The sequence below is a fragment of the Tachypleus tridentatus genome, chromosome 13 (genome assembly GCF_004210375.1).
Source record: "Tachypleus tridentatus isolate NWPU-2018 chromosome 13, ASM421037v1, whole genome shotgun sequence".
NCBI classification, from domain to species: domain Eukaryota; kingdom Metazoa; phylum Arthropoda; class Merostomata; order Xiphosura; family Limulidae; genus Tachypleus; species Tachypleus tridentatus.
This window is the reverse complement of record NC_134837.1, coordinates 134,412,050-134,437,825: the sequence shown is the minus strand read 5'-3', so window position 1 is coordinate 134,437,825 and position 25,776 is coordinate 134,412,050. Positions and strand designations below refer to the sequence as shown.

The 25,776-nt window shown below is 34.9% G+C and overlaps 1 protein-coding gene across 1 annotated transcript in view; it reads left to right on the top strand.

The window, feature by feature from the left end:
• The window catches only part of LOC143239104 (uncharacterized), a 49,946-nt gene extending 26,864 nt beyond the window's left edge, over window positions 1-23,082 (top strand). Inside the window, exons 4-13 of the mRNA XM_076479931.1 lie at window positions 2,924-3,076; window positions 6,414-6,545; window positions 8,269-8,418; window positions 8,618-8,773; window positions 10,350-10,523; window positions 12,634-12,750; window positions 15,676-15,789; window positions 17,079-17,204; window positions 20,346-20,467; window positions 22,658-23,082. Of these exons, the coding sequence (XP_076336046.1) occupies window positions 2,924-3,076; window positions 6,414-6,545; window positions 8,269-8,418; window positions 8,618-8,773; window positions 10,350-10,523; window positions 12,634-12,750; window positions 15,676-15,789; window positions 17,079-17,204; window positions 20,346-20,422 (1,199 nt within the window). The 3' untranslated portion in view covers window positions 20,423-20,467; window positions 22,658-23,082. The remainder of the gene's footprint in view (window positions 1-2,923; window positions 3,077-6,413; window positions 6,546-8,268; window positions 8,419-8,617; window positions 8,774-10,349; window positions 10,524-12,633; window positions 12,751-15,675; window positions 15,790-17,078; window positions 17,205-20,345; window positions 20,468-22,657) is intronic.
• The last annotated feature ends 2,694 nt before the right edge of the window (window positions 23,083-25,776 follow it).

Sequence of the window (25,776 nt, the reverse complement as noted above, 5' to 3'; positions counted from 1 at the left end):
TATTTACATTGAAAAACGTGAGTGTACACTGAAATCAAACCTACTTATATTATATGCAACTGTACAATCAAAATAAAACCACTAATATTAAACGTGGCTGTACTATCAAATGAAAAAAAAACAACTTATAATAAATGTGACTGTACAATCAAATGAAAAGTACTAATATTAAAAGAGACTGTACAATCAAATGAAAGTACTCATATTAAACATGACAGTAACCCAAATAAAAAGTACTCATATTGAACATGACAGTAACCCAAATAAAAAGTACTCATATTAAACATGACAGTAACCCAAATAGAAAGTACTTACGTTAAAGACGACTGTAAACCAAATAAAAAGTACTTATATTAAAAGAGACTGTAACTCGTATAAAATTACTTGTATTAAATGAGACTGCAAATCAAATAAAAACTACTTATTTTAAATATGACAGTAACTCAGAAAAAGGTTCGTACATTAAATGTGACCATAACTCAAATAAAAGTACTTTTATTAAATGTCTCTGGAACTGAAATAAAGAGTACTTATATTAAATGCGGTTGTAACTCAGGTAGAAAGTACTGTTATTGTAATGTTACTGTAACTCAAATAAAAAGTACTTATTTTAAACATGACTGTAACTCAAATAAAAATTCTTATATTAAATTTGACTGTAACTCTAATAAAAAATACCGATATTAAACGTGACTTTAGCGGAAATAAAAATTACTTATATTAAATGAGACTGCAACTCAAATAAAAAGTACTTATATTAAACGCAACTGAAACTCAAAAAAACACTTATATCAGTTGTGGCTATAGAATCAAACCAAAAGTACTTACATTTATTGCTTACATTTATTATTAAATAATTGAAAATGAAGACTAGCAACGTTTATATATCATATAACGATAAAGTACGTAAAAGACATAAATTAGCTGTTCTATATTTCTCTAATGTTATCAAAAAACGTGTCCTACTCTGTGGGTTAGTTATTGTTATTATGTTATAATAAACGTTCCGAAATTACGATTTTTTTTTTTTTTTGCTCAGGTTGCATTGGCACGTAGTACCTGTTAAAATAAATGAAAAAAAAGCAACCTATTGAAACATGAAAGTTCCCTGTCAAAATAAATAAACAATTGTCTCTTGTAACGTGAAAATTATCTATTAAAATAAATATAAAAATAGCTTCTTTGAACACGAAAGTTGCATGTTAAAATAAATAAAAAATTGCCTCTTGTAACGTGAAAGTTACGTGTTAAAATAAATGAAAAAATCATGACAGTTTGATCGTGTTTATTTTAAACAAATACGATAAGGGTGTCAAATGATAGACATGTTTCTTTAACTCCCAATAACACCCAGTTTCTCAAGTTTTGCGGCTCATGCGCTGTTAGATTATCCCGCCATTCACGAGGACAAAAAGTGGATTAACTAACTCGTTTTGTATGTGAAATACATTGCATCCTAACAGTAATGAGTGTCTTTAATTGCAATACTTATGGTGTTTTTCTTCATTTTTTGATGAGACTTGTGTTACTAAAGATGCTCTAACCAACAAAATATGAATTTACGGCTAACTTGGTCCATAAACTGTTTAAAAAAATGTATTTAAAAGGTTGATGGGGCCTGCATCATCGGTAATTTTAGGATTCTGGTATATTTCTCCTATCGAAAAATATAAGGTTGAAACCTGAAGGTTAATTAAATATAGACATTTATTTTTAAGTACAATTAAGTTAGAAACTTCAGTAATTCTTCTATTTCCCATCCTCCCCTAAATATTGAGATGCAGCTATCCCATGGTACTCGATTTCAACAAAGGGAACAAGTATTTCAAGGAAAATAAGGTATTTTAAAACACTATGTTCACACGTTCCTTATACTGACTTGCAACGCTAGAAACTGGTTTTCAATACCCGAGGTAGGAATAGCACAGATTGCCCAATGTGCAACCAAACAAACTCTCCTCTGACACCTCCACCGACAAATGGCTCAGCAGCAATATTAACGGTTTAGACGTTAAAATTCGTAATTCGATCCCTGCATGCTACAGTTCTCGAAGCTGTGCCTATAAAGATTTAGAAACAGACAAAAATGACTTATTTGTTGAATATAAAAGATTAATTAGAAACCCAAACTTGCTTTTGTTTCCCAACTTAAAATTGAAATCCTTGTGTTTGGTACCTTTCTCCTTCTTCATTTATAAACAACAACAAAAATACTATACAATAACCTTTAAATTATTTACAACTATTTCTCTTCTCGAAACCTAGAAAAAAATTATTACCTCGTTTAGTGTCAATACGTTTATCCGTCATTACACCTTCATTTCTGTGAAATCGTTCCGCGTTTTCTGCTTCTTTCTCTAGAAGCGTTTTAACATATTGTTTCATCCCTATTGATGTGTGGAGTTAATGGCGGCACATACGTTATGTGAAATTAAATTATTTTTAGATAAATTAAACTTTATATTGAACAAGATTCAAATTCACAAATAAATCTACCGAACAGATACTATAATCATCTTTTTAGGATCGCATTTAAAATGCCAGGTTTGTCTAGTAGTCAAAATCATCCGTTCGAATTTCATCCAGTCTCGATTTCACTTCTTCGGAACTATCATTCTAATGTTGGGCTTCAGTAAGACTTAAACTCAAGTTCAGGGTCAGAATTGTATGTTTTAACTTTTTCTAATGTTGGGCTTCAGTAAGACTTAAACTCAAGTTCAGGGTCGTCAGAATTGTATGTTTCAACTTTTTCTAATGTTGGGCTTCAGTAAGACCTAAACTCAAGTTCGGGGTCAGAATTGTATGTTTCAAACTTTTCTTAAACAGCACTGTTAGTCTCGGCTATTCCACTTTGTACAAAGGCTGCTTAAAATTCTTCATAGTGAAAATAAAATCTGCTGAAACTCCAATTATTATTATCTAGATATAGTCCCAACACCAATGAAGATAGGTGCTACCTGCCGGTCGTCACTAGTGTGTTTGATGTTTATACCCAACAGCTTTTGTGACTGGAACAGCAAAGAATGCAAATGCCGTCCGTACCATGTGTTATATAACGAAACGGCCTGTCTCCCCCGTAAGTATCAGTAAACGGATTTGGGGCATTTCTGTATTTAATTATTAAAATTTACTCTTTTAAAACATATTCATTTCAATAAAAAAAACTGCATTAAGATAGATAGATAGGCAACTGTCGTCCTCTGATTGCTATTTTCCTACGTTAAAAACACTCCTAGTTGATATCTTGATGCATTATTGAATCCTGTTATAACTTATGACAGCTTTGTCCACTGCTTCCTAACTTAATTTGCTTTGACTTCAGTCAACAATATTATTGTTGAGATTTCTAGTTTTCTATAGTTCTATGTAAAAGTAGAAAAAAAAAGGCACAAAACATAGACAGGAAATTCCGCTTTCTATAAATATTTAATATGTGGAAAGAAAAAACTGAAACCTAACGTGGACCTCATGTTAACCGCTGCGTAAATAGGGCTATTATTACATTATACCTCACTCGTTCCTTCCATATTTAAGCTGATCCTACGTAATCAAGAGCAGTGGACAAACTTTATACATATATGTAAAGAGCGACAATTGTTTTAAAATCGTTACTCAACTTTCAAAGCTCCACATTATTTTAATCATCTTAGCGCCATCTGTTGATAGGATAAAATTTAATACTGATGATCTACTAGACTTTCTGCTGTTTTTCCGCATCATGAACATAACTGTTAGAAATCGCACATTTGTTCTTCTTTATCATTATTTAATATTATTCCACCTGCTTACAGCAAAAATGGTTGTGGATATTGTAATAAAACCTAGTTAATATTATTCAACTCATGATTGCATATTATGTAAGGTAGTTTTAATATAGTTTGTGGTCTGCATGGAACCTCATAATATTATATACAACCCGTGCAGGCCGTGGATGTACTTTACTGTTCTTATGGAAGGACTGACACATCTACCCTAGCGACAATTAATTTACTGTTACAACTGTATTGGTGTTGTGTATCATTTGTTTATGCTGACAGAAGCGCGATATTTGTTACCACTGTATGATCAATTTCGGCCATGCTACAGAAACGTTTAGGCTGCTTCCCACAGCAGTAATTTTTTAGTTGAAGTTTAAACGATAGCACCAACTTCACTTTCGCATATCGAATCGGCAATCATGATTATAGCTGATGATGAGTCGAATTGTAGCTAAAGCGTGTGATGGGGAAATTTTATAGATACTGCAGACAGGATAGCCATCCTCACAACTGACTATACAAAGTGGCAGGAATCATGCAAACATGAGGTCGATTCTAGGAGAAGTGAGGTAGAAATTGTGTAACTGTGTATTTAATTTCGAAAATATTTAGTTTCAAACAAAGTATGCACTAGCGACGTCCAATCAGAGTTTAGAGTTATCAAAGTGATTGTTTGTTTGTTTTTGAATTTCGCGCAAAAATACACGAGAGCTATCTGCACTAACCGTCCCTAAATTAGCAGTGTAAGACTAGAGGGAAGGCAGCTAGTCATCACCACCCACCGCAAACTCTTGGGCTACTCTTTTACCAACGAATAGTGGGATTGACCGTATCTTTATAACGCCCCTACGACTGAAAGAGCGAGTATGTTCGGTGCAACGAGGATTAGAACTCAAGACCCCCTCAGATTACGAGTCGAACGCCAGATGCATCACAGTGAAAAATGGTCGTAGAAGTGTTACGGCCTAAACTAGATCAGAAATAGAAGGGTAAAAGGATATTAATATAATCAATTGTTAATTACCACGTTTTCAGCCTTGTATAGTGTACAGAATGTGACTGTAAGAGGAAATCTGTTCCAGTTGTGGTTAAACCGTGGCCGGTCTTACTATGACGAACGAAGAGGAAGAAGGGGGAAAATACAACCTATAAGAAATATCAAAAATGCTTATTTGTATACATAGGCTCTTATATGATGACACATTTTTTCATATGGTCATTGAATACATATGCATTAATCTATACAACTAGAAAAAGTCATATGACTCTTTATATATACTATTGTATTACTTATGAGATGGCACGCCATTGGTGGAAGTAAATAAACATGACCCATTAATAACACCAGAGGGCACCTGAAGATGATCCAGGAAGGTCGAAACGTTGTTTTCTGCTTATCAATAAAAACATTAATACCCATACCAGCCGTTCTGAGATACATCAATACCACATTGTCATACGCACGTTGCTAGGTGGTATAATAGGATTACGTCAGTGGTGCGTTGCAATGGACTCAATGGTAGAGACACCAGTTAACTCATTACAGACAGGTGTCTTTTTCATATTATAGTATTTACTTTTATAATTAATTATCATGGATACTGTAGAGGATATCGATACAGAAAACTAAACTTACATTCATGAAATTCGCTACGGACTGACGAATCCATACTCGAAAAAAACAACAAAAACATTACGATATTCAACAGAAGTACCTGAGCACGAGAGCCAAGTTGATCCTGCTAGCTTGAAATTGGAAAGAAGGAGAGATGAGCATTGTTTCAAAAATGGTGCTCGTAAGATCTTGGGAACACAAAGTCCAATGTCAAATTCGAGTGAAACAACTCTTAAAACCTGCTCCCCTGCCACCATCATCCCTGGATCATCCGGTCACTTTTGAATTCCCTTTGATACTCCAAATAAATAATGGTAGTCTGGCTATGGTATATTGATAAGGTCTCCCCATGGGCCAAGTTTGGTCCTGCTAGCTCTAAACCTATGATAGCATTTCATGGAAAAAATTCATAGACAATGAATGTAAGACAGTGCAGGTAAAACAAGACGATTCGAGAAACAACTTTTAATATAGTCGAACTTTTTAGATCAGTTTAAAACATCACAAACAACTACTTGTTTAAAACTTTGTATAATAGACGGCAAGTGCCTGTTGTGGAGACACAAGTATAGAGGACGACGTTTCGCAAGTTTTCCGCCTTTAGACTTCAGGTCCGGAAGACAGGCAGTTTCCGTCCATTCTACAAATCTCCTTCATGAATACTCTCTCTGCCTAAACAATCTATCAAATAACTACTTATTTGTTTTTTTTATTGGGATTGAATTCAACATTTCACACAGTTGATTTGGAATGACAAGGTGGCACGTGCAGTTGTAGAAAACGAAACAAATGAATTGTAAGCCTCTATATTCCTCTAATATATTGACTTAATGTTTGTTATGAAAATTTTTTCTCAATCGTTTCGTCACGACTATTGCACAAATGAGGGAACCTGTGAATGTAGGGAAAAGCTTCAATCGTGCTACTGCACTGACTATTTAGTCCCAGCCCTCCAGTTCCTACGTCTATTTCTTTGTACAAACTAAACTAATGGAAAATCTAAGCGTTAATTGTGTTCTTTTATTATTACACTTTCATAGCCTCATTGCTGGGATTTGGGTGTGCAATCGATGAACAGTGTCAGTTGAAAGTGAAGGACAGTGAATGTGTTGAAGGTTTGTGCCAATGTCAACACGGCTTCCTGCCACTTCGAAGAGACAAGTGTTTACCACGTGAGTATCAAATGGTAAATACTAGAATGATACATTACTCAGAACAAGATTCATTTCTCTCGTAAGCCTCACCCATATTAAAAAACAAAAAAGTTTGTTTTATTTATTTTTTGTAAAGTTACTCGAAACCTATATATGTTAGCTAGTCAATACCGCCCACCGTCAAATCTTGGGCTACCCTTACTAAAGTAGTGATGGGATTCGATCCCGCTCCTCACATATTGTAAGTCGAGTGCCCTAACCATCAGTCATGTGATGTTGGACTAAAACATAACACTTAGTCAGCTTAATCCCGTTTACACCTTTACGGTTATATTCAAGCAGTTTACTAATTAATTACTGAATAATGTCTCAGATCTGACCTAAAGACTCCTGGCATAAAGCAAAAGACCTTGTCAACACTGCGTGACAGAATGTGGTTTACATATTATTTTTCTGCACTCTTAATGTTAATTTCGTTGTTTTAAACTACGCCACATAAATTGGTTGAAAGCTTACAGAGTAAATTACGGCATATCTAGAGTTATCTGGACCTACTAAAATGTTCCGATTATCAACAAATTGAAAGCTAATTACTAAATCTAAAGTTAGCTTTTCACATTGTGCAAATACACTCGAACTCGAAAGTATGGAATAAGGGGTGGATCTTAACTGAACTAACAAGAAAATCAGTAAATATGTACATATTTTTATGTTACGTATACATGTGCGTGAGATTTAATCCAGTATTCAAGGACAGACAGAGATAAATTTAGCCATCTTAAATACACTTGTGCTCTATACTAAAAATATTTAAAATTTAATATAAATTGTTTTAAAATATATTTAGCTGTTTTATTTTTTGAATTTCGTGCATAGCTACACGAGGGCTGTGCTAGCCGTCCGTAATTTAGCAGTGTAAGACTAGAGGGAAGGCAGCTAGTTATCACCACCCACTGGCAACTCTTTGGCTACTCTTTTACTAACGAATAGCGGGATTGACCGCACATTATAATGCCCCCACGGCTGAAAAGGCGAGCATGTTTGATGCGACGGGAATTCGAACCCGCGACCCTCAGATAACGAATCGAACACCTTAACCCACCTGGTATTTAACTGAAATTATTAGCATTAGTATGAAGATATCTGGACCCCTTTCTGAAAGGGTGTGTTAAAATGAAATTAATTAATACTAGTAGAGGCCTGCAAAACATTTGCGGTCAACTTAGTATCTTTAATGCAAAAGTCCTTTTTTAAGTACAGTATTTCTACAATAATACGAAATAATTTAATTAGAGATACCAAAATCTATAAGTCCATAGTCTTAGACTTAACAGTCTAAGTACGGTCTGCATTCGATAAAAAGATTTCGAGTCCCCTCGGTGGACTCAGCAGATAGCCCTGATGTGGCTTTGAAAAACACACACGTGCGCATAAAAAGATTAATTAGTAATATAATTTGTGTACGTTTTTTTGCTTTAGTTTAGTAACCTCACCTAATACTCTCAATAAATAAACTTATAATGTTGTTCTACGACCTAACGTTAGACATTTTTAGAAACCTTGATAAGCTTTTAATATGTTGTTGTACAAAATGTTCACTGAATATATTTACATCCGCCTTTTGTTAACAGTTGGGTAGTAATGTGAGCACGTATTTTCAGGACAGACAAAAATTGGATATAATTACAATATACTTTTTGTATTTTTGTCTTTTATTTTCACAAATATTTTATATTTTCAGCTGCTAAAGTGGATGAATACTGCCTCAATCCTGAGCAGTGCCGTATAGCGGACAAATACACCTACTGTGATTGGATAATCCCTCGAATTTATGGGAAATGCCGTTGTCCACTTGGATTCCTTTATACAGAGGACAATCGATGTTTGCCGCGTATGTATCGCTTTATCTGTTTATTTGTGTCACAAAGTCATATTGGCAAGTTAGAAACGTAAGAAAAATAAAAGTTATAAAACTCATTTAAATGGTTAGAACCAGATTATTATTTCAGTATAAAATGTATTCATAATTCATTGAAAACATTTTTTTCTATAAATGTAACCTTTTAATCCATGTTTGTTTTTAACTACAGATTTAGGTAATAAATGTAAAAGCTCCAGAGATTGCGAAGAGGCGACACCTGATAGTCTTTGTCGTAAACTTGGAAAATTTTCAGTTTGTACTTGTCGTCCGGGATTCACACCGTCAAAAAATAGGCTTCGTTGTCGACTCGATGAGAAACATACTGGTGAGAGTGAGATTTTACATACTTCAACTAAATAATCTCGATTTAAAGTTAAAACATGTTCTACTGAAACCTGATAACACTCTGTAACACATATTTTGTTCCTGGATAGTATGTGTTATTTTTCAATTGCTTATGTTGTAAAAGTACAGAAAATGGCCATTATTCCCTTCAAACTTTGCTTTTGTTTGTTTGTTTTTGAATTTCGCGCAAAGCTACTCGAGGGCTATCTGTGCTAGCCGTCCCTAATTTAGCAGTGTAAGACTAGAGGGAAGGCAGCTAGTCATCACCACCCACCGCCAACTCTTGGGCTATTCTTTTACCAACGAATAGTGGGATTGATCGTCACATTATAATGCCCCCACGGCTGGGAGGGCGAGCATGTTTGGCGCGACGGGGATGCGAACCCGCGACCTTCAGATTACGAGTCGCACGCCTTAACACGCTTGGCCATGCCGGGCCCTTTGCTTTTGTGACCTGGATAATGAAATTTAGAAATTAACCTATTTTCTACGTAAAAACAGGCAAATTTGCACATTTTCATTTACGTAAGGCCTGAATAAAGCAACGTATGAATCAAGATGTACATGTATTTGTATTAAAGTTATACAAAAATATTTAGAAGTGAGTAGTTTATCGAGATTTGCGACTTTCACGTATCAGCCCCCAAATATAGTCTACCATCATGTTTTCGTTACACGCTCCCAGGTCAAAAAAGCAAAGTTTGAAAAGAAAAATAGGTCTCGTCTCCATTTACTTTAGGCGTAAGCAATTGGAAAATAACACTTTCTGCCCAGAAACAAGAAAACGTAAAAAATTTGTTACATAGTGTTATTTGATCAAATCTCTTTTGAAGCCTTTTATTAAAAAAAAAAAGAAAAAGGAACAAGACATGATTTAAAAAGAAGAAGAAAACTTGTGCATCTGAAGATTTTATGAAAATACTGGCTACGAAAATTCTTTTTTGTTAGGTTTTTATTGTAATTCTAAGAACTAATGCCGTGTTTCTATTACACTGCACAACAAAGGTTTTGCTTCTTGAACACTGTTGGGTGTTCCTTATAGATTTTCGGCTGCTGATCACGAAAATCACACCCAAATTTGCACATCACGTATCGTTTCATCGAAATCCTCAGTTTTGCTACAATAGGTAAACTATATCAGGGCAACTGGAATCCGTCAATGCTTGCTGACTACTGTTGGATGCTGCAACGTGATGCACCGGACATTGAATACAAATGAAAATCAGGAGCAAAACACTTTTAATTATGTTGAACTTAATAGCGTATTAGAAACATAAATACGCAGTTAAATACGTGATTTCCGGTAAACAGTTAACTGTCTATTTCTCAGAGCTCCTACGTGATGAAGCAAAACCAAAACTATATTTGTACATACCCACCAGGTACGTGTCACAATCAGATAAAACCTTTTCAGGAAGCAAAACGTTTCAAAAAAATTGTTGTGTAGTGTTATTAGCGAAAACGTTTTTAAAAGTAGGATTTTGCGGGGACAAAAAAGTATTTAAACCTTTGTATTAAAAAGCAAAATTAATGTTTTTATTTAATTGTGAAATCAGAAACAATGACATTAGAAGAGACGGATAATCATCCAAACCCCATTACTGTGGTGTCCTTGGGGAAACAATGTACGTCTACAGTTCAGTGTCAAACAAGGGACCCATTCAGTATGTGTGAAAAAGGGATCTGCCAGTGTATTTTTCCAACTTCCAAATGTAGCACTTTATCTACTGGTAAGTTTTCATCGTTTTGAATAGGACAAACCTATACAAATATTATTATTGGTTACACACAGGTGTTACAGATGTTTTTCTAATTTCACCAAAGGTAAAACAGAAAGAACACTCTGTGATGGCTATGGTCTAACATTTTCTTAGATTGATCCATACTCTCTACTGTGAACTGTAGTTTCGCCTATTGAAGGCTCTTTAGCATATCATTGGGCTGGAAATCAAAGAAATATTGTTAGTCCACTTATAACGGTGATTAATGTGGTTATTTTAAATTGTTTTCGACTACCAATACAGTAAAATAAAATAATTTAGGTGTTTAAATAATGTTAGAGCTTGTGCCTAGATAATTATTCAGTATTATATATTGGACGAGGTATTTAATGGTTACATATATATATTATAGATTGCATTTTTACTGAAAGTTTCCATAGTTCTGGAAAGGACAACCCCTTACAAATGCGACGTACTTCGAATCACAGTTTAACACTTGTTTTTATTTTGTTTAAAATTAAAAATTTCTGCGAATATGAATTATACATATTAATGTTTTTATTTATTTTTCTAATAAGATAAAGTTACACCTTCAGGTTTTCACTCCATAAACGTGATTCAAGACCTACTTAGAAATATCAATGGATGTTTTAAGGTTTACAATTTTTTCGAATATGGTACTCTCTGATGAAAATTACAGAGAGTGCAGTGTTTGTTTGTTCAAGTTTACCTTGGGTGCGCTGCAATTATTTAGTGACGTTTTGGCTCATAATCGCTGGGGGATGTATGAAGATAAATGATAACAAACAACCATGAGTGCGATGTATTCACTGCAGTTGAACAAATCAGTATAAGTTGATATTCTATCGTAGCTAATCCAATAATAATAACATGAACAAGAAAACTGCGTTTCGATCTCTGTAGCTAACCCAAGAATAGTAAATCTGTGATTTAGTGATACGTTAAAGGATTATGACGTTAACATACAAGGTTCGATCCCTGTATATGCTGGTGACTGACTAGGAAGTCTGGCGATAACAACTAGTGCTCTAAGTAGAAAGTAATATAGTTTCTTTTAACACCATGTCTTTTGGGAGTTATAGTTACAACTTTAGGACTACTTTAATAAAGCAGATATTAACGTATCCGAGTCCGGCATGGCCAGGTGGTTAAGGCGCTCGACTCGTAATATAATGGTCGCGGGTTCGAATCTCCGTCTCACCAAACATTCTTGCCCTTTAAGCCGTTGGTGCATTATAATGTGATGGTCAATTCCACTATTTGTTAGTAAAAGAATACCCCAAGAGTTGACTGTGGATGGTGATGACCAGTTGCCTTCCCTCTAGTCTTACACAGCTAAATTAGGGACGGATAGCGCGGATAGCGCTCGTGTAGCTTTGCGCGAAATTTCAAAAACAAACTAACTAACGTATCCATGTGATTGTGACTTGTACTGAGTCCTTCAGGACTTACACTGAAGTATGGTTATACATTGATGACATATTGTCAGCTATTTGTCATTTGGTATGTAAAATCCGATCTACATAAATTATTTCCTGTACTCAGTGTTTCCTTCTAGTGTATCTTTTGGAACTGGTATTTAACTTCCGTGTTTGAGGAAATAAAATACGTTAATCTTCATTTTCTTTATCATATAATGAAAATCATGTTTGTAATGTGAGTGTATGAATTGAAAACTAAGGGATACCCAACACAGTGTAAGTCTCTATTCATATATTTGTACACTTGTAACACACTTATTGGATACACGAACAAAATCCAATCTTTTTAAAATGAAACTTACGTAAAACTATCTATCTTGAATAGAATTATACAAAAGTTTCCTTGAAACGAAAACTCGTACACAACAGTTCTGAAGGCTCAAACAAAATCCTCTTAAAATATTCATTTACAACAGCCCTGAAAGCTCAAAACTACTTTTAAATAGAGACTCAAATACAAGTATCGTAATGCCTTAAACAAACGAATATTCAAATTGTCTTTCTCTAATTGTTATATTTACTTTGTGCTGAGTTAACCGTCTTTTAAAACTGGTCCGACCAGCAATCTTAGAAATAACAAATTCATAACTGTTTCTATCCGTATGTTTTTCTTACAGGTTGTCATAATGACACATTTCAGTGTAGGAGCGGTGCATGTATTTCATGGTATTTTGTCTGCGATGGCCAAAAGAACTGTGCTGATGGGAGTGATGAAGACGAATGTACTCCACACAGTAAGTCCTACAAGGAAATATCTGGTAACTCAGTACAAATGGAACATTCTCTTTTTCTAGAATTTTGGGCAATAAAGTAGTTGTGTCTTCATTACTGACGCCCCGTTTCTATTTAGACATTATCTATACGAACGGACCACCCTAATTTCTTTCTGGACACCATCATTACGCATGGCCCTCTCTTATTCGAATCTGGAGAATACTGGTGGAATTCCTACATTCCAACCTGGATAGTATTAGTACATGTGGAAGTCCTCCATTCATATCCGGACAGTATGAATAAAGGGTTGACCACTCTTGTTACTGTTTTGATAGCAACAGTACCAGTGGACTATCCTGATTTTCCTCTTATGTGCATTAATAATATTGGAATGTCATTCTCGCCCTAAAATGTCAAGAGAAGAGAATGTTTTGTCATTCTTCCCATTTTATTAGCTTAATTTTTTCATGCCATTGCAGAATATAAATTCCAAAACCACGGTAATGCTTCACAGAACCCTGTTGGCAACTGTATGAACCAGGGTGAAAATACTTATTCCTTAGAATTCCCATATACTTGTACCAAGAACACGTCATAAGGGTTTTACTTGAATGAACATACTAATAAAAATGCAAAGTCTGAAATAACCGTCAAAGTTTTCCATGCAGTATCTTAAAGAAGCTAACATATGGCACAGGTATATGCTAGAAAAAATCAATTTAATAGCACTTCGCACATAAAACTTGATAAAAATAGTGTTAGGCCTGGCATGACCAGTTGGTAAAGGCACTTGACTCTAATATGAGGGTCGCGGGTTCGAATCCCCGTCTCACCAAACATTCTTGCCCTTTCAGTCGTGGGGGCATTATAATATGACTGTCAATCCCACTATTCATTGGTAAAATAGTAGCCCAAGAGTTGGCGGTGGGTGTTGATGACTAGCTGCCTTCCATCTAGTATTACACTGCTAAATTAGGGACGGCTAGCGCAGATAGTCCTCGTGTAGCTTTGCGCGAAATTCAAAACAAACCAAACTAAACAAACGAAAAATGTTGTTTAGCACTATATTTTGAGTTTTGTTGCCATGCCAGGGCTCAAAAAACATAGAGAATTGTCAGTGGAGCAGAGGGTTCGCATACAATCTCTATGTGATGTTGGTTGAACTCTTCAACAAATTACTGCAGACTTGAAATGTTCCTCAAACATTTTTAAGTGCACCCAAGATCGTGAGACCATAACAGATAAAGTTAAAAATAGGAAAAGAAGAGGCAGGACAACTAAACCCAACAATACTGATATTAATTATCTTTGTTTGTGTAGTCTTCGGGACAGAAGAAAGACTGACACTGATCTCAAGTATATGGTAAATAGCCATGTACCAAATGAGAGAAAAGTGTCCAAAAGCAGTTAAAAAACTTTTATTCAATCTACAAATATTATAAAGTGACTGAAATTTGCTCAAAGAAAAGTACAAAAGTGGACTGTTGATGGTTGAAAAAGGGTTTTATGTACAGGTGAGTTCAAGTTTGAAATATATAGTTCAAAGCGTAGGTTGTATATCCTACAGAAAAAAGGTGAAAAATTCTTACCTCAATGCATGGGGACGGCAGTGTGATGGTTTGAGGGTATTTTTCTGCTGAAGTTACAGGATATATTTGCAAAATAGATGGAATAATAGACCAGCACAAGTACCATCAGATACTCATCCGTCATAATATAACAAATGTTTTGGGTATTATTGATAAACGATTCTACATACCAACAAGATAATGGTCCCAAACACTCATCCAACCTATGCAGAAATTACTCAGCTAAGAAAGAAGCTGCTGGGCATATTCAACTAATGCAGTGCTCCCACAGAGTCCCTCCCTTAATTCATTTGAGCAGATCTGGGATTTGACAGGTCAAAAACTTGAGAAACCAAAAGTTACTTCCAAAGAAATTTTATGAGACTATATTAGGAACATTTGGAGTAACGTTCCAAAGGAAACTTTGATTAAATATGCTGCAACAATGCTTGAAAGGTTAACTGCAGTTATTAAAGAAAAAGGTGGACACACAAAATATTAATTGTTTGCTGACCTCAAACACTTCCACTGAGTTCTATATTACTAAACATGAAGATCAATAACATGTTGATGTTTCATCTGTGCTTTAACTTCTGTTGTTCTTTGAAAGTAGCCTAAAATATAATATTTGGCTTTGTCCTATCACTTTTGTACAGTACTGTATGTGATTTATTTGTTTAAAATTTCGTGAAATCCGACAAGACAGCTATCTGCATTATCGTCCCTAATGGCAGTGTAAAACTAGAGGGAAAGTAACTAGTCATCACCACCCACCGCTAACTTTTGAGCTACTCTTTTACCAACGAATAGTGTAATTGATCGTAACCTTATAACGTTCCGAAGGCTGAAAGTTGGAGCATGTTTGTTGACGGAAATTCGAACGCGCGACCTTCAGACTGCGAGTCCAGGGATCTAACCATCTAGCCATGCTGAACCGACTGTAAAGTGGAACTCCCTTGTTTGAATGTAGATGGTCCATTCTCATTCACTAATACCAAATGAATTTAAATACACAGCACATCAATGTATCAAGGTTTCAGTTCAAGTATCTAGTGAAAGGTTACCATTACATAATACCTCTAAGTGTCTATATTTAACTTTAATTCCCTGGAATTTGCCCTTCAGTGTTGGGTATAACCATATAATTATCAAACTGGAAACTAACAAAGATTCGTACAATATGAATTGGATTTAATACACTAAGAGTACTTTTTCAGCGTTAATTAGTTAAATGTCAATTTAGAGAAATACCTTAATATTCTGTTAAGTTGATCCTTCTGATACCTTTGATTTAGCTCTAATTTTACAATTTCTCATCAGTATTTCTCCTATTCATAGTTAGACTTTACTTGTATTTTAAAATCCATTTTTCCACAGATTGCCCAAAAGAATCTTTCCAGTGTAAGGATGGAAAATGCATTTCCAGAAGAGCTGTGTGTAATGGGAAGTGGGAGTGTCCTGATGGAAGTGACGAAGCCCAGTGTTATAGAGGTTGGAATTTGTTCAATATATTTATATTATTCAAATATATTAAATTATGCTTGTGGTGTGTATATTAAATATATGAGTTTGTAATTCAAGTCTGTTTACTTTAAATTTTTCTTGTAAAGTTACCTAAGCAATGGATGTATCCACTCATAACTGTTGCTAGTTTGCAATTGTTATAGTTAGTGCTACACAATAGCACTAGCTGCCACTTTCTTGAGCTATTCTTGTGAGATCAAATAGTGAGATTTGATATTTGATCATTACCTACGATTCCAAAGTAGGGAGCGAAATTTCTATGGCAAGAACCACGGGATACGAACGCACTTATCACGAGTCTGTACCTGACACACATTAATATTGTTATGATCATGTTCTTAATAATAACTGACAGTGAGTACGAGCAAACTTTAAGTTTTGAGTCATATATACATAAATTCTGTAAATAGAGGTTCTGCTTCTATTGGTTAGATAGAATAACACATTACAATATATTAGGAATAATAACAACCTCTGATTTTAGAAATAAATTTATCGTCTGACCCGCGGGGTCGTCATTAAATAATTAATTAAGTGCACTCGCTGTTAACGGTGTTCTCGGCCGTAAACCCATAACGTTTCATCTCACGAGGTTCAGTCATCTTGATCAGTCGTAACTCTATATACTAAGCTATCAGTTTTAAGTAATCCTTATAATTTGTAAAAAAGTAAATAGTAAAAAAAGATATTTTCAAGACACAACTAATAATATTACTGGAACTAAAAGTTAAACCGTGCAGCAATCTCTATCGCTAGATGGCGAAAGAGTTATTATACCAGTATGTTTAAGATCAGACTATCAGATTGACTTCACGTTGGTTAATTTTCTTTCTAAATAATTACAAATCCTTGATAGTAGTCTCAGGGCTTGGAACACTAAAATTCGAGTTTCGATACCTCGATGGGCAGAGAACACAGTCATTTATGTAACTTTGTACTTAACAACAAACATATGTCTCACACACGAACAGTATTTGAGTTGTTAAGAATAAAGATCCTTAAATGTGTAAGCAATAACGCGTTTTATGCTTACCTACTCATAAATCGAGTTGCGCCGTCTAGTGTTACACAAATATGTATCATTTTTAGAATTTATTTCTTCTTTAGAAAAGTCCAAAATTTGCCTAGTCATCTATTAATTTAGCAACCAAGAAGTGTTAATTTTTCAAGCACATCAATTACACAGAGATAGCAAAATATTGAAAAGGGACAATATTATCAAGTACAAATGAAATATTCACGTTTCTTCCGATTAGGTGTTTCGTGTGACAAGAATTCCTTCCAGTGTAGCAGCGGTCAATGTTTGCCACAGCATTCCTTTTGCAATGCCGTCACAGACTGTTTGGACAAGAGTGATGAAACCCCGGACCTATGTGACAATGGTAACTGCTCATGTCTTTGTTTGTATTATTTCTATAACCTGTGTGATGTTTCTACGAGACATGATGTAAATGTGGAACAAGTCAATTCCTTCTATCCTGAGGTTAAACCCATAATACATATTTATTCTGAGTAATAAATTAGGTGACATATAAAAAAAAAGGTTGAACACAACATGTGATCTATCTACCTTGACGGAGGTACTACCGAAATACTCGAAGAAAACAAACCTTGTATATTGTTAGATCGTTTTTTATCCTATTTTAAGTGGACGAAAAGACTGTTTAACAGTAACTTCATGTCATAACAGGCTACTAATTTAGAGAACAACAAACCTTCAACCGGTTATTGAGATTAGCAAATTAAATATACTTTTCTTAAGTTCTTACTTATAAAGCTAAAAATGCATTGTTTCGTTAATTGGATACCTTAACAATTGACGATATTTTCAGCTGTAAACCAGTAAGATCCTACGAGATTCAGCCAGTTTACGAGATTTAGGTTAGTTCCAAATCCACGTACTATATTAACAATGCAAAACAAACTCTATTTATAATAAATAAAAATAATATTAAAACTACATATATACGTAAAAAATCCAATCAATAATTGTAATAAATGTCACATTAAAAAAAAGAATATTCTATACTTTCGAAGACATAAGCACCAATTGTTTGATTCATGTTTCAATTTACATTTCATATAATGTGACGTTAACATACACTGCTGGCCAAAATCTTAATGCCAATGAACATAAAGAAAAAAATATGCATTTTGCGTTGTTAGACTCAACCATTTGAGTAGAGCTTCGAAAGATGACAATGAGAAAAGGGAAAATAAAAATAAAAAACTTTTTTAATATTTAATAGGGAAAAAGTGAACACTATGAAATTAGCCTAAATACTAGCTGGTCAAAAGTTTAAGACCACACTAAAACGAAGCGTCAATCAGTAAACACATAACGAAATTTAGTCATTTGTGTCCAAGCATTAGCGTTGTCAACATCTCCCACTAACATCTCCTGTGTTACATTGGGTAGACACAATGGTAAAGGCTAAAAGGTTGACAGAGTTTGAACGTGGCAGAATTGTCGAGCTGCAAAAGCAAGGTCTCTCTCAACGTGCCATCGCTGGTGAGATTGGGCGTAGTAAAGCTGCTGTTGCAAATTTCTTAAAAGACCCTGAGGGATACGAAACAAGAATTTCAAGTGGTCGGCTCAAGAACATTTCGCCGGCGTTTAGCAGGAGGATTCGACGGGTTATCCGGCAAGACACCAGCCGATCGTCGAACCAGATTAAGGCCCTTACGGACGCAGAATGCAGCTTAAAAACAATAAGACGGCATCTACGAGAGAAAAGCTTTAAAAACCGTAAACGTCTTCAAAGACCACACCACAAAACAGCTCGGTTAAACTTTACTGAGAAGCACCAAACATGGGACGTAGAAAAGTGGACGAAAGTTTTGTTCTCTGATAAGAAAAAAATGTAACCTGGATGATCCAAATGGCTTCCAACGTTACTGACACGATAAGAATATCCCACCAGAGACATTTTCTACACGACACAGTGGAGGAAGTTCCATCATGATCTGGGGTGCTTTCTCCTTCCATGGAACAATGGAGCTTCAGGTTATACAGGGGCGTCAAACAGCAGCTGGCTACATTGGCATGTTGGAGAGAGCATCCCTATTAGCTGAAGGCCCTCTCTTGTGTGGAAATGAGTGAATCTTTCAGCACGACAACGCTGTAATCCACGTGTTCGTCCGAACTGAACCTCATTGAAAATGTTTGGGGGTAGATGCCAAGGGAAGTCTATTGAAATGGACGTAAATTCCAAACAGCGCATGATCTTCGTGAAGTCATTTTCACCACTTGGAATGACATTCCAGCCAGCCTTCTGCAAACGCTTATATTGACCATGCCAAAGCGAATGTTTGCAGTTATTCGCAATGACGGCTGTGCAACTCACTACTGAGACATTTTGTTGGGCATTTTCTACCCTGTTTAGGGCTTCTTTTTGGTATGGTCTTAAACTTTTGACCAGCTAGTATTTAGGCTAATTTCATAGTGTTCACATTTTCCCTATTAAATGCTTAAAAAAAGTTTGTTTTTTTTTTATTTTCCCTTTTCTTATTTTCATCTTTCGAAGCTCTACTCAAATAAGTGGTTGAGTCTAACAACGCAAAATGCATATATTTTTTTATGTTCATTGGCCTTAAGATTTTAGCCAGCAGTGTATTTCAATTTCGACTTAGTTCCAGAACTAAATATCACAATAATGAGGAAAGTTAGATGTTCGTAAGACTTGTATTAGATGTCTTTATTGGTCAGTTTTGGAAATAAAACGTAACACAAAACAAAATCACGATTTTAGGCTAAGTATCCTTTTGCCATTCTCACGAATATTACACATTAAAAAGTCAATAAATAAACCAATTTTGTGTATTAAATACAGTTTAGGAAAAGAACAACATTTAAATATCTTTTTCGGGAGGTGAGGGTTATCATTTTTCTATTGACAGATTTATAATAGTAAGACTTACTAATGGATTACTAACCTCGTATGTTATAACCAAAATAATCCAATCTTTATGTTCCACCACTCTTCTGTTACTTCACTGACGTCATGCGATCTCATTCTTTCCATTCAATTCTGTAGACAGAGCTGAATTTGCGCAAACTTCTCTTCCGGAGTTTATTTAAATGGTAATGTAGTGATAGATGACACATGTGCTCGGTTGTGAACAGGAAGAATCCATTTCACGTGTTATTTACTAGATATTAGAAAACATTACTGTAAAAAAAACACATAAAATATTTTGTTTCTCTCATTAAAATCCAGCTACGACTCATGGCGACACATTGCGTTTCCGGTTGTCAAATTGTGAGGTGTAATGCATTTGGACCGATAATGAACTGATAATAATTATTGGATTATTCGGAATATTCAGAGTTAATCTCTCCATGAATATTATTCTGTTGTTATCTGCATAATTCTTAGTGTTTCTATCTATTCTACTTTTCATTAAAATCGTATAATCCATTCACATTTTATTTTTATAAGAGTTAAATATCTCTTCCATCTCTTTTTTGTCTGTACTCATTTGAAATCGAAAATATTAAAAACAAACAATACGTTCCACAGGAACTTCCTGTCCGTCCAATAGTTTCCGGTGTTCCAATGGGAATGTAGGTCCACTGCAATTTTATGCAGTGGACTAGATGGATGCGGAGACAACAGTGACGAAAACAGATGCGAAGTGTGTTGTAAGTATGGAGATCTTATTACTTCAGTTTTAAAAACAGGTGCTTCCATAGTTTAATTACGTTTTGTTTGAATAGAATAACAAATCGTTTTATTTATAATAACAAGGCATGACATGTACTGTCAATAACAAACTTATTTACTGTCTATAGTGTCAATAACACATTTACACTTGTTTGTATGTTTTATAATAAAAGCTACATCGGGTCATCTGGTCTGTTCACTGAGGAGAATCGAACTCCTGATTTTTAGCGCGGTAAACATTTAAGTTTACCGTTGTACCACGCAGGAATTGCTAAAACTTCATCTGTCATTAATATATATATATTCTTTTTATTTGTCAAATGTAAATTTATATTTTTATTGGTCAATTAATAATAAATCCCGATCAGGTTCAAGCCTACAACTCAGAGAAAAAGAAACAAAACACAAAGATATTTCATCCTGACAATGAGTACAGCTAATTGGACAAACCTTTCTTACGTTTTTACTTATAAAGAGGACCAGGTATGGCCAAGTGGTTAAGGCCTTCGACGCGCAATGTGAGGGTCACGGGTTCGAATTCAAACATACTCGCTCTTTCAGCCGTGAGAACGTTATTATGTTACAATCAATTCCACTGTTTGTTGGTAAAAGAGTAGCTCAAAAGGTTAAAATGTAATGTTTGAGGATTAAAAACCTCTCTCAGTTGATTTTGTTGATATGGTTATTAAGAATTGAAAAAACGAGAATAAAAATTTTTATCACTCATTAAAAAAAAGAAAGAAAAGCCTATATTACCATTTATATCTGACTTATTTTGTTAAATGACAAAGTCTGTACTCACTACGGGAAATGAACACTGAATTTTAGTATTATAAACTATCACAATTACCATATGCCCAGGTTCTACTGGTGTGGCGGGCAGATTCACCAGTGGAGAGGTCTTCCACATCTGAGATAATAATTTATTCTTTGAATATATTTAAATTCTAATCTCAATGCGGGACTCGGCATGACCAGGTGGTTAGGACACTCGACTCGTAATCAAAGGATCGCACCAAACACGCTTATCCTTTCAGCTATTGGGGGTTATAATGTTATACTAAATCCCATTATTCGTTGGTAAAACACTGACCCAAGAGTTGGCGGTGGGTGGTGATGACTACCAGTCTTCCCTCTAAATTAGGGACGGCTAGCACAGATAACCCTCGTGTAACTTTGGGCGAAATTCAAAACAAGTACTACATTATTCTCCCATTGCTTTTTTTATTTGAGGAGTGAGGTAGTCACGCTATGTAACTTGAACCAAAAAATGTCTCTCCAATCCAGATGAGATTTAGGGAGAGAGCTTGAAATAACTTTAGATAGTCAAAACCTGAAATAAAATCGGCGTTTTTGAAGTTAAAAAGAATAAATAGATATTTTAAAACACAATTATTTATTTTGTTTAACAGCACTAGAACGCTTGATCCACCCACCCCTTGATATACCCTTCCCTAAAACTAACCCTAGAAAAATAACTGACTCATTATCAAAGGGAGTTAACTTAGTGCAGAAAATGATGTTATTTTGAAAACTGAGAGTGGTTAAAAATACGATTTTTTTGTACATGCGTAACAATATTCTATATAATTAAAATATTATGGACATTTTATACAAAATAAATATCAAGTATGCCTACTTATTAGTCAAAATATACGTAATTATTTTACTATTTTTCTTTCTGTTTATTCTGCTACTCCATTGTGAGCTATATAATATAATAATATATAATACAATCAGAAATTTATATTGATTTCTTCTCTCTTATTTCTTTGATATTTATCAATTAGTTAAGCAATTTGTATATGGAAGCACTTCACGACGTTACTTATGTAAATTAATAATTGAGCGAAGCGCTTGTTTGTTTATTTTGAAATTCGCACAAAGCTACACAAGGGCTATCTGCGCTAGCCGTCCCTAATTTAACAGTGTAAGACTGGAGAGAAGGTGGCTAGTCATCACCACTCACCGCCAACTCTTGAGCTACGCGCAATGACTGTGTATGTAATAATAAAATGGATTTTGTTATCTGATTTTGTGCTTTGGAGTGGAGTACACATCACGTATTAACAATGCTACGTTAATTAAAAAGTTTGTTTGTTATATTTTAATGATGATCTCATATAATAATGTTTACTTAATTTTAATTTTTTGCTGTCTTCTTACAGCTTGTGAAAAGCCTCCCGAAGTACATAGCCTCGTGCAGTAGTCAAGGAAACCGGTTAACTTAAGTGACACAAGTGCCCAAAAATATAAAAACCTGTGAGCTTATCAAGAAAACATTGTGTTCACGTTATTGCGTCTTTTCCATCGTGCTTTGTGTATTTTTTCTTGTTGTTGTTTTCATGTGCACTGGTATGGTTGTTGTTGTTGTTTTGTAAAAAATGGTCAATTTGGACTTCTGATTTAAAAGGGTTGGGATGGTTTTGTTCTAGTTTTTAACTGACCTTTGCTGAATCTCTACTAGCAGAAAAGTTTTGTTTGTTGTATTCTATCACATTTTAACACTCTCTTATAGTATATACAACGTTAGTAACAATTGATTGTACTTGGGGATAAAGGTGGGTAACTTTGATAATAAATGCTATTTAATGAAAATACAATAACAGTGTTAATAATTTTTGTGTCTTGTTTAGTTAGGTTTAATATTTAAATAACTTGTTAGACTAAGAAAGTCTTTCATTTAGTTATAAAGGTAATGAACTAACACGATAGTTTTGAGAAACAGCTTCAATAAATTATTATGGTAATCAAATAACATGATAATTTTAGAAACAACTTCAATGAGTTTTAATGGTAACGAAGAAACTCACTGATTTCTGCAACAATTTCAGAAAGAAGTTTTCTTAAAAAAGAGACTGAAATATTAGAACCTTTCTTTTAATAAATCATAGAAAACAAACGTAGTAAAATATTAAAATTAATCTTTATTAGAAAATTTAAGAAATAATGTGCTGTAAACAAAGAAATAGCGTAGCTTTAAAATTCAGTATCTATATAATAAAATATGTAAACATGTACTTAAAAAAATGGGCCAAATAATGTTTTGTAAAAAGACAATACAATACTGTGTTGTAAACACATAATAACTAAATCCAACAAATAATCTACAGTGAAAAAGTAAGCTGTGAAATATAATAGGCAAAATATTCTGGAGTCAAGAAATAAATCTCTCGATTTAAATTAACATTTTAGTACTATCAAAGGTTGTAATGTTGTAGTGTATTGGCAGGTTTCAGAAATGTTTCCTGTAAGGAAAAACATACAGGATGATAGGAATCAATCAAGGCTTTTATATTATTCCGATCAGAATGGAAACCTTGACTGTTCCACTGTATCAAAGTGATCATTTTTATTTAGGTGAAGGAAAACTTGGTGGAGAACCCTCTAGTTTACGACTACGCCATTTTTCTTTATTAGAAGGAGGTCTATCAACCTCTATGGATTCTGCCCTAGGTCGAGTGAGCAGGTCTCTGTCACTAGCCGAAGATTCAAGCAACTGAAGAAGTGAACGAGTTACCGTTCTACATTTTGGAGCCCGAAGAAGGTGGAGCCGAGTAGACACCAGGAGCCAGAGACAAAGGAAGAGAACCCAGTCAGACACTGAAAGGACAGAGACAGGAGTATACGTTAACTTGTCAACTCTTCATATGGTTGTAGGATAACTGTTTTGAAGGCACGTTAAAAATATGCTTACACTCCCACTGTAGCAGTGGAATGTACTGCAGTAGCTTATGTCTGTGATAGAGTTGAACACAATACCTTCCGAGCTTCAGTATAAGAAATATTATGGAGAGTATGTAAACGTTGTAGTTTCTTCTCCTCCACCCGCTAATAGCAAGATCGGCAGTAGGAGGGGTGTGAACCACCACAGTTGACGAATTGAGGGTCTGATTCACACTCGTGGATGTCATTGTCTTTGTCATTACAATGAGCACACTTCAAAGAACAACGACAAGATGTTTTCATATGTCCGAACCGCTGACACTGGAAACATCTGAGAGAGTTAGGAATGTATAATCTACCTTGACAGAGACACCATACAGTTCAAATAATCTACCTTGACAGAGACACCATACAGTTCAAATAATCTACCTTGACAGAGACAGCATACAATTCAAATAATCTACCTTAATAGAGACAGCATAAAGTTCAAATAATCTACCTTGACACAGACAGGTGGACGTGATGATGTAAAAGTCAAAATTAAGGAATATGTTATCATCGTAATTCCGTCTACGACTAAAATTACGTCAAACAACTAAAACGTCTTGGTTGGAGAAACCATCGAGGATTTCCAACCCGGAAATGTTCTTTAAAATCCTCTCAACGATTACTCCTCGGGAGGCATTCAACGTAGCATGGGAAGTAACCTCAATGTATATATCCCCCACAGTCTTCAACCTTAAGAGAAGTTCATTGTCACTATGGGAAGGTGTAGATGTTTCCACCAAGATGTCTCCAGAATGTAACTTCTTGATGGACTTGGAAGAGCCAGCAAACTCCTCCAATCTGTCCTGAATGAAAAATGGAGACATTTGCCCCAGGGATTTGTCTGATAAAGTGCGGAGAATTAAAAATCGTGGGATTGGTTCTGATTATGGTGATGATTTCATAACAGAGTCACCACTACGTGATCGTTTACTAATTAGCTGTTGTTGTTTTTCAAGGATTGGACAATCCATAATAAAGAGAGAAACATTCAGTACCCACTGACCCAACCCACCGTGGAGTTCTAAGGAAGATGCATTACAATAATGTCAGGGGTTCGTGAGCAGTTATTCTTGGTACATCCGTGATAGCTGCTCATATTTCAAACGTAAATGCAAGGAACGTTGGTGAAACAGCTAAAAGCACAAGCTATTATCGAGACAGATGGCAATGAACAATCTCGAAATGCAAAAGAAGATAAATAATTAAGCAAGTAGAGATAACAGTAGAAAAAGCTAGTAAAGCAAGTAGCGATACGAAATAGTAAAGACAGGTGGCAGCACAAACTAATATACATGAAGGTGAAAAATGAAGAAAATTGAAATATAAATGTAAAATACCCTTGGCAACCAGGAACACCAAATCTGGGAGTGAGTGACTGAAAGGGAAACTTTTCCACCCCAATAAGATGGAAAGAAAGAATCTGACCATAATAAACCACCTCCATGGTTTTCACTCTATGTCCTGTAAAGTTATTGGTGCAACCCGATGCCAGATTCCATATTACCGCATTTCCATTTCATAAAAATACAAGCGTTATCAACGTTTCCATGATCCTTAAACTTCCCACACTAAA